This window comes from Orycteropus afer, unplaced genomic scaffold (assembly GCF_000298275.1).
Source record: "Orycteropus afer afer isolate SDZICR_OR568_19922 unplaced genomic scaffold, OryAfe1.0 scaffold00199, whole genome shotgun sequence".
Taxonomy (NCBI): Eukaryota; Metazoa; Chordata; class Mammalia; order Tubulidentata; family Orycteropodidae; genus Orycteropus; species Orycteropus afer.
In genome coordinates this window covers 3,905,268-3,915,630 of record NW_006921786.1, presented here as the reverse complement: position 1 = coordinate 3,915,630, position 10,363 = coordinate 3,905,268, and the positions used below count along the sequence as shown (strand labels likewise).

At 40.4% G+C, this 10,363-nt stretch overlaps 1 protein-coding gene across 1 annotated transcript in view; it reads left to right on the top strand.

The window, feature by feature from the left end:
- Nucleotides 1–3,074, top strand: part of LOC103203090 (zinc finger protein 18-like) — a 22,500-nt gene extending 19,426 nt beyond the window's left edge. The window contains exon 6 of the mRNA XM_007948050.1: nucleotides 2,287–3,074. Within this exon, the coding sequence (XP_007946241.1) occupies nucleotides 2,287–3,074 (788 nt within the window). The remainder of the gene's footprint in view (nucleotides 1–2,286) is intronic.
- The last annotated feature ends 7,289 nt before the right edge of the window (nucleotides 3,075–10,363 follow it).

Below are 10,363 nucleotides of genomic sequence, written 5' to 3'. Positions count from 1 at the left end.
AAAAAAAAAAAAAATCCTAGGGAGCACAGTTCTACTCTGGGACTCATAAAGATACCATGAGTCTGAACCAACTCAATGGCCACTGGCACTGGTACAGAAATATACCACCCACAAACATATACATTTTTACATATACTAACAATCCTAGATCCCTGGAACAGGAAAAGAACCAAGATGGAAATTGTATGATAAGCCATTCTTCTCCCCAGTGGGATCTTATGAACAGTTTTCCTTTGCATACACAGGGGACCAAGTATCAACTGAGTCATGATTTTAATTTTAAGCAATATATTTATCATTATAGTATTTCATAAGGTTTCCTTTGGAGTAGTATTTTTCAAACTGTATTTTATGACCCAGATTGTGATCATTTTATTGGGCTTCAGCCAGTATTTTTTAAAAAAGAAAGCACAAAATAGAAAATATCCAAATTCCTCATGTGTAGTAGGGGTAGGTAGTAGATGGTGTTTCAGGAAATTATTTAAAATATATCTGGGTGTGTGCATACTGTATTTTAATACAAATGTATTTTTGTTTTATTGTAAAAAATACATATCATTTTCCATTTAGTGTTTTTTTGTGTGTACAATTTAATGGCATCATTACATTAATTCTGTTCTGCAGTTTTTCCAATGTCTATTGCTATTTTTTTTTATCACAATAAACAGAAACTCAGTGCTTACTAAACAGTGACTACTTCTTCCCCTCTTCCTCTTGCCCCTTGTTGTTGTTGTTATGTGCCGTTGAGTTGGCCCTGACTCATAGCAAACCTTCCTTGGTTTTCCAGGGCAGTATCACTACAGAAGTAGATTGCCCAACCTTCCTTCTGAGGAGTGGCTGGTGGGTTTGAACCTCCAGCCTTCTGGTTAGCAGTCAAGTGCCTTAGGCACTATGCTACCAGAGCTCTTGCCCCTGATAAACTTTGATCTCTATACATTTGCCTGTCCTAGATATTTCATTAGTGAAATCATGCAATAGTTTTTCTTTTGTGATTGACTTTGAGCATAAGTTTTCAAGGTCCATCCATGTTGTATCACCTCATTTTTTTTTAATGGCTGAATAATATTCTGTTGTGTATATGTACTACATTTAGTTTATCTCTTCATCTGTTAATGACTATTTTATTGTTTCCACCTTTTGGCTATTGTGAACAGTGCTGCAATGAACATTGGTGTACATGTGTCTTTCTGTGTCAGCAGTCAAAAAGTTTGAAAATACTACTTTAAAGGTCATTACAGTGGGATTTTTATCTGTGATATATAGCTGACTATACCCCCACTCATTCAGGTCCCCCCACCCTATTTCACTTGATGATGTGATCCCATTAGATCCTGTGTTGATCCAGACTCTGAAGAGTAGAAGATTGGCCTGTCTGGATAGACAAAGACAAGTCAGTGTAGGTTCTTAAGTGAAAAGATTGATGGAGAGAGGTTTAGGAAGATTAGGGTGGCAGCATATACAGGATGGACTAGAAAGGAAATGCTTAGAGGAGAGGACTGTGTGGATCGTTGGTACAGGAATACACAGTTGCAGGAACAAGATCCCAGATGAATGTAGAAGCAGCAGGAACAACATGGGAAAGGACCTTTTTGAAAGATATAATAATTAGCCTGTCTTCCAGGTCTGGTCTAGCACCAAGGGTAGAAATCATAGGAGAGAGTATATGTGCTGTTTTGATTGGCCATATGGAAAAAAAGCTCATAGAGCAGGCCAGCAGAGAAGTGAGTCTCAAAGGCTAAAATCCTTATAGATGTTTTCTTTCTTCATATAGAACTGTATATACAATATGATATTTCTGTAGGGGAAAAGGCATGTACATTTAGATTAAAAAAAGGACTAGAGGTGAATGTTTGCTGATGGTTATTATCTCTGGGTAGTATGATTGAGATTGATTTTTGTTTTGTGTATTTTTCTGGATTTTCAAAAATTATTTAGTGATGCTTCTCTTTTATATATAATTAGATAAAAATCAATCCTTTTTTAACATTAGTGCTCTCATAATATAACTAGGTTGTTTTGGACCTTAAGAAATCCGTGCTGCTTATTATAGTGGGGTTGAAAAAGAAATTGTCCTCAACTCCATAGCTGACCTACTTATCCTTGAACACAGGACAACCAAAATGTAATGCCAGACCTTCAGACTGGATGATATGTTTTTCCCTTGCTCAGATGCCCTCTTGGTAGACAGTATTGATGTTTTATGATGCTCTTTACATTGATATATGAGTTAAAAAAAACAAGGCATAACATTTACTAAATTGTTTCAAATCTTCTTTCTTCTTTCAGGAGATAGACAAGAGAATGACAAAGATAACCTAAACTTGGAAACTTACAGGGTCCAGGAACCTCCAGATACCCTCTGTCCCAACTCAGAAGAGGCCCCTCCTCAGGCTTCCTTGAGTGGCTTCTTCAGTAAGGATGAGCCCAGATGTTTTGGAGAAGGAGAGCATCTCCCTGATGTGCAGGGAAACCTCGAGAGTGAAGGAAGAGGGGACCAACTTGCTCCTCAGGAAAGGAGTTCTGGGAAACAGCTAGGCCAACATTTGCTTAACCCTCACCCAGGAGACTTGTCCATGCTGTCGCTTGAAGGGAAGCGAGAGGCCCCTCAGAAAGGCCAGCTGAGGCCCCCCATGGCCCAGAAGCTCCCTACCTGCAGGGAGTGTGGGAAAACCTTTTACAGGAATTCTCAGCTTGTGTTTCACCAGAGAACTCATACTGGAGAGACGTACTTTCAGTGCCCTATCTGCAAGAAAGCCTTTTTGCGGAGTTCAGACTTTGTGAAGCATCAGAGAATCCACACAGGAGAGAAGCCTTGCAAATGTGATTACTGTGGGAAAGGCTTCAGTGACTTCTCTGGTTTGCGCCACCATGAGAAAATCCACACAGGAGAGAAACCCTATAAATGTCCCATCTGTGAGAAAAGTTTCATTGATAGGTCAAACTTTATTAGACATCAGAGGGTCCACACGGGAGAGAAACCATATAAATGTTCCCGCTGTGGGAAAAGTTTCAGCTGGAGCTCAAGCCTTGATAAACATCAAAGATCCCACTTGGGGAAGAAGTCTTTTCAATAGCCAGACTCCTTGAGCCCATTTCTCTCTCTGAGTCCAATGAAGAATCCTTAGCTTTTGGAATCATCCACAGGAATTGCATCTCTTGTATCTCTGGTCTATTTTCATGGATTGGAGAAGGAGAACCTGCGATGGTTTTGAACTTGGAGGATAGATTGGGCTCCTGAATTGGATTTCATGCCAGCTTGATTTCATACTTCTGACTCAGGAGAAAAAATTGTCTTCATCTTTCAGCTCATCACTGTGCTCAGAGTCTTCTGCTGGACTCTTGGGGAAAAAAAGTAATATTTAGAGATTGAGCTTTAGAAGTGTCATCTGGGAAGAGTTTAACAGAGCAGCTGTAATGGGAAGAACTTTAGATCAGCCCTTTTGAACTGGGATTCCAGATTCCAGATTCTTGATTCAGAAGGGCAAGCAGACACAGAGGACTAGCAAGCGCATGTGTGTTCTTTGACATCTGAGTGAAAAAATGAACTTGAAATGTCCATTGATTTAAATACGTTTTGTAGAGTCACTCCCTATCTCATTTGTGTGTGAAATACTCTCTGTTCACTGTCATTTAAAATGTGTTTTCTCACAGATGATCCCGAATGGTAGTTGAACTCCTGGATGACCCCATGCAGACCTATCAAGTTCAGAATAGAGCACGGTACAGTGATACCATAGGCTAACCTACAGACCAGTTTGTGAGAACTTAGCCAGTGCTAGACACCGCTTTCTTTATCTTAGGTCTGTTTGTTTTTGGTACCCACTTGCTGGTGCCCCTAAGATGCCCCTCCTTTCCCTGACATCCCACTTAACTGATCATTTTTGCCAAAGTGTCTGCACTTTAAAATTCCCTTTATTACCTCATTTTGTCTGTAGGTGTTAGGAAGACATCATTTGGGTTGATCTTATAGTACTGCCTAGAGATTTATTAACACACAACCTGTTTAGGTGATGTTGTCTTCCAAATATACATGCTGGAAAGTGTCCTCTTACTCATAATAGTGAGACTTACACCTTCTTTTCATGCGTTCCTCTTCATGCAGTGATATATTGTACTGTTTTGGTGAGGATCTGGAAGGAAGATGCTAATGAGGAAGACAGCTGTCTTCCTGAAAACAGATTAAGTTATAGGCAGGAACATGTAAGATGTTGACAAACAATGGGAAGTGAATTACTGATTAGTGGGAGAAGAGTGAAACTCTATTTGGAATCCCTCAGTTACAGCAGGAATTAAACTCCCTTATAGTATGAAGATACGAAAGAACACCCCACTTAGGGCGGTGTAGGAACCCCCTGGCTGAAATCAGGAAAAATACAGAAGAGTTGGCATTGGATTTTGTATTTGCATAGCAAACATGTAGGATGGTGGGATTTGATACTTTAAATCAGGGTTTCTGAAAGTATGGTTCCCAGACCAGCGGCATCTGCAATTTGTTAGACTTTCTGAACCAGAGAGTTAGTGAATCAGAAATTCTTAGTTGTGGGGCCCAGTTGTCTTGGTTTTAACAAGCTCTCCATGGGACTCTCATACTTGCTCAAGTTTCAAAACCCTCCTCTAAACAGTAATTGATTGAAAAATAAGTGAGCTCTGTTGGCATAGTGCTTAAGGCATCTGACTGCTAACCAGAATGCTGGTGGTTCAAACCACCAGCTGCTCCACAGAAGGAATATGGGGCAATCTGTTTCCATAAAGATTTACTGCCTCAGAAACCCAACGGGGGTCACTATGGGTTGGAATTGATTACAGTGAGTTTGGTTTTTGGTTTGAGTTCTGAGAAATGTTTTAAGGAAGGAATGGATTGATTGGTCTAATCATTTCAAGAAATGGTACTTACCATACCCTGTACTTGCAGCTTTACATTGTATACCAGCACATTGACAACAAGGAGAATTCTTGCAGTCTTGAAACCTGCCAAACTTATTTGACTACTAGACTTTCCTGGAGCTCTGGTAGTGTAGTGCTTAAGACACTTGACTGCTAACCTGAAGTCTGGTGGTTCAAAATCACCAGCCACTCCTCGGAAGGAAGGTTGGGCAATCTACTTCCGTAGTGATACTGCCTCAGAAATTCAAGGAGGGGTTGCTATGAATTGGGGCTGACCCAATGACACATAACAACAACAACAGGCCCTTTCCTTTGGAACATATTAATTTTCCCATGGTACCAGTGGTTTATGGAATACACTTTGGGAAATGCTGATCCAGATTTGTTGTCTGTGTCCAAGGGGCTCGGAGCCACTCATACTATGGACAGAGTTTGGTTTATTTTCCAATAAATTGATCTAAAAAGAAGGATGTGACCCTTTGTTCTGTTAGAGGCTGGTAAGAGATTTGGTGAGTACCAGAACTAAGCTAAATAATGGTGACCCCCACCACGACTACCACCTGAGTGTTTATAGTAAGGAGCACAACTTTGTGAATATACTCAATACCACTGAATCGTATACTTAAAACAGATGGACTTTATTGTATGTGGGAGGAAAAAAAATTCTATCCCTCTTCCTTACTAGAGCTTTTATTCACTGTGATTCCAGGCTATTGTTTTTTAAGGCTGCTGTAGAGCTGGGTATGGGAAATGGGAATAGAGCAAGTTAAAAGGCCTCAAAACTTACTCTTTTACTCTTTTTTTTTTTTCCCCAGTAATTTTCCTTGAAAAAATGCTCTCTGTATTACCCTAAGTCTTTGGTTAATTTCCAGAGTTCTGAAGAAATTGATTCATTGCTCTCATTGTTTTACTGAGGAGAATTTTTGGTAGTCCTTAATCTACCATTTTTGCTCACATCCTAATGGGATAGAATCTTTGAGAAAAAGAGCTCATGGTGGACAGGTATGGTTTTTTGGAAAAAATTTTAAATTATTTTAGTGTAGTGAATTGCTTAACATGGCTCCTCTAAATACAGTTCTCCAATTTCTTATGTATTGTAAATCCTAGCCTCTATGCCTGTGGTTATGGTCCCATTTTGGGGTGCATTGTTGTGTTGATGAGGCAGGATTAGGGTAGGATGTATCTTGAGTTCTGCCTTGCTGGAGGTTGTGACTCAAGTCATATATGTGGGAAAAAAAAAATATATATATATATATATATATATGAGTTGAGCATATATATGAATGCTCTGCAAAGTTTGCTCTCTCTTCTGGATCCTACATCTGGCTCATTTTTAAGAATTTGAATTGTTTCACATTTTCCTTTCATTCTATCAGGATCCATCTTTTGTGGCTCTCATCAGAATGGTACACAGTATAGCCGGCCACCATCTAGTTCTGGTGACAGAGGAGATAAGGCCTATCAATAGGGATTTTCCTGATTAATTTTTGGAAGTAGATCCCCAGATCTTTCGTCCTAGTCTGTTTTAGTCTGCAAGCTCCGTTGAAACCTGTCCAATATGGGAGACCAGGCAAACCACCACAGTACACAAACTGACAGATAATGTTGGGACACACAGTGTTGTTGTTATGTGCCATCAAGTCGGACCTGACTCATAGCGACCCCTCCTTGGGTTTCTGAGGCAGTATCACTATGGAAGCAGATTGCCCCATCTTCCTTCCGAGGAGTGGCTGGTGGGTTTGAACCGCCAGCCTTCTGCTTAGCAGTCAAGTGCCTTAGGAACTGTGCTACCAGACCTCCTGATCTACCTAGTCTGTTTTAGTCTGCAAGCTCCGTTGAAACCTGTCCAATATGGGTGACCAGGCAAGCCACCACAGCACACAAACTGACAGATGCTGTTGGGACACACAATAGGAGCTCAATAAATGTCTGTTTGAAGCACTGAATGAACTACCAAGCGTCAGTGAATGAATAGGGCTTCTCTAGAGTACAGGACTAATCACAGGGCCTGAACCAATTGGACGCGTAGGGCGGGGACCCGGGGCGTGGTGAGCGGCTCGGGAGGCCAATCCGAATCTTGGTCTACATTCCAGGCAGCCCCGCCCCGCCTCGGCCGCCTGTCTGGAGTGCGCTCGTAGTCACCGCGACTCCCGGAAGTGCGCCAGGAGCGGCTCTGCGGGCCGAGGTGAGCTAACTTGCTGGCTGCGGCGATTGCAAAACAGGCCTGCTGATGCCCGCGTCTGAGTCTGCTGCTCTGCAGGAGCTGCGTCTAGGCTTGTGCGCCCTTTTGCCGGGAGGAATGCCGGAGGCTCTTGCGCGCGCAGGGCCTTCGCGAGTGTGGGCGGTGGGGTGAGGAGGGCGGGGTGGCGATACTGTGAGTGGACGCTCCCGCCGAAGCACGGTCTGCGATTCTGAACCCGTGGTCCGGTCTGGGAGTCTTCGGCCCGTTGTCTGCTGTGAACGAAAACGGGCTCCTTTCTTCTGTTTTCCCGTAGAGGCTTTACATGAGCTTCGGGAAGAGGGAACCCGGATGGGGTGACGCCGGTAGTGGTTCTCATCAGTCTGCTGTTTGTGTTTGCGGGCGGAGGGTGCGGAGTGCACTGGACAGCATTGACCTGTGCGGTGCTGGACCTGAGCAGCTTGTGCTCCTGGGCACTAAGTGCTAGTAGCTCCCTGAGCTGTTTGTTATAACCCCCAAAACGCCCCCACAAATGTCCAAACGTTGGCAACTCTCTTCAAACCACAGGCTTTGAATCTGGCTACCAACAATAAGGTTAAGAGTTTCCTGAGATGTAAACTTTAATACTTAATACAGGTATGTATTAATATATCCTGTATTAATATTTTAATACAGGATGGTAATGAGGATTAGACACAACATGAACAGAGCCTAATATGGGGCTAATATATAGTTTGTTGTTGTGTGCCGTCGAGTGGGACCCGACTCATAGCGACCCCTCCTTGGGTTTCTGAGGCATTATCACTATGCAAGTAGATTGCCCAACTTTCCTTCCCAAGAGTTTGAACCGCCAGCCTTCTGGTTAGCAGTCAAGTGCCTTAGGCACTGTTACCAGAGCTAAAAAAAAATTACATGTATGTATACACACATACGTATGTATACATTTTAAACTTTATTCTATAATTTGTTATAACTCTTGTAACAAATACACCTGTTAGATAAACTTAGTTTTTTTGGCAACAAAAACATCTTCATAAAGTCATTGATATGTGAAGCCATTAACCTACTCTAATATAATTTAATTTTGCATAATTGAGATTTTCTTTCGTATTGTTATATAGGAGTATAATAATTACCAAAATCAGACTTAAATAATTTATAAGATTAATAGTTTTCCCTAAATGTCATGTTTATGTGTGTGTATGTGTGTATGCCTAGTTCCCAGTTGAACTGCTATCTTAATTCAGGAAGCATATAAATTTGGATAAGTTTGCAGATCTGGCCCTTGCTGTCTGTCTGAAATCTTCCTGTTTATTTGTTGAACTCAGGAGACAGATTTAGATGGTTAAGGATACTTGTACATTTGTTCATTCTTTACCAGATATTTAAAGCTGTATGTTTACCTTTAAGGAATACTTTAGCTGTATCCCACAAATTTTGATATGCTGTATTTCTTTTTTGATTATGGATTATTTAAGTGTTAATAATTTCTATATATTGGTTTATAATATTATTGAATTATAGCTTAATTCCAGTGAGGTCAGAGAATATATGCTGTAAGATTCTAGTCTTTTGAAATTTGTTGTGCATGTGATCTATGTTGGTGAATGGTTCATACACACTTAAATGTGTATTCTACACTTGCTAGGTCTAGTATTTGTAAATTTTAGTAAGACCAAATCACTTAATGGTGCTATTTAGATTTTCTGTTTCCTAACTGATGTTTTCTTTTGTTGTGTTTGTCTACTTGTTCTATCAGTTACTGGGAGAAACAAAACAAACTCACAGCTGCAAAGTCCAGTTGACTCTTAGCAACCCCTCCTTGGGTTTCCAAGGCAGTATCTCTATGGAAGTAGATTGCCCAGTCTTCCTTCCAAGGACTGGCTGGTGGGTTTGAAAACCACTAGCCTTCTGCTAAGCAGTCAAATACCTTAGACACTATACCACCAGAGTTACTGAGAGAATGGTGTTAAAATTTCCAGCTATGGTTGAGGATTTCTTTCTTTAGACTAGGTGCATTCATATAAGGTTGGCGGTTCAAACCCACCAGCCACTCCTCAAAAGGAAGGTTGAGCAGTCTACTTCCGCAGTGATACTGCCTCGACAACCCAAAGAGGGGTCGCTATGAGTCAGGTCCGACTCGACGGCACATAACAACAACAACATGTATTCTTTTCTTTGTTATATATTCTTAATTAACCCATTTCTTGTAATGAATGCTTCTGTTTATTTCTCTCCTTGTCATGAAGTCTACTTTGTCAGATACTAACAGCCATGCCATGTTTCTTAGGCTTGCTATTTGCACAGAATACTTTTTCCATCCTTTTATTTTCAACCTTTCTGTGTCTTTATATTTAAAATACATCTCCTGTTGTGTGGTTGGGTCTTGCTTTTTAAAATCTGAATCTCTGCTTTGTAATTAAGAGTTTTAGTCCATTTACACTTAATATACTTATTGATATGTTGGATTTTAGTCTACCATCTTGATTTGCCTTTGATCTTCCTGTTTTTTGTTTTTTTCTTGCCCCTTTGTGTTATTAAGGTTTTTTTTTTTTTTTAAGGAAAAATCCCTTTAATGGCTTTTTAGTTGTACTTCATTGGTTTGAACCCACAGGCTGCTGCTCTCTGCAGGAGAAAGATGAGGCAGTCTGCTTCCAGAAAGATTTAAAGCCTTGAAAAACCTGTTGGGGAGTTCTACCCTGTCCTATAGGGTTACAGTAAGTTGGAATTGACTCATTGGCAGTGAATTTGATTTATTTTTCTGTGTATAATATTTTTAGAGCTAACAGTGTGCATTTTTAACTTAGCAAAGTCTGCTTTAATATTGCACCACTTTGTACTTCACAGTTCACATTTCTTATTTCCCACCTCATTACATACCTTAACACTACTCATTTTCCACCTGGCACCTCTCACCTCCTGCTTCCTACTTCCTGCTTCCTCCTTTGAAGTTCACAAATAACCTAACAATGGATTGAATCCATTCACTCTCCCCACTCCTTTGCTGTTATTTTTATATCTGTTACCTCTTACGTGTATTACATTATTATATGGTCATTATTTTTGCTGTAAACAGTTCATTGCCTTTTAAAGAACATATAAGAAGAAGTACAGAACTTTGTACCTATTCGTTTATTTTTTCCTTTGCTCTTTATTCCTTTCTGTAGATCTGAGTTTCCTTTCAACAGGAAGAACACCATTTAGCATTTCTTAAAGGGCAAGTCTATTGTGACAAATTCTGCACTGCAAGCTTGTTTATTTGAAAAACATCTTTTTGTTAATTCTTGTTTTTTTTTTTTT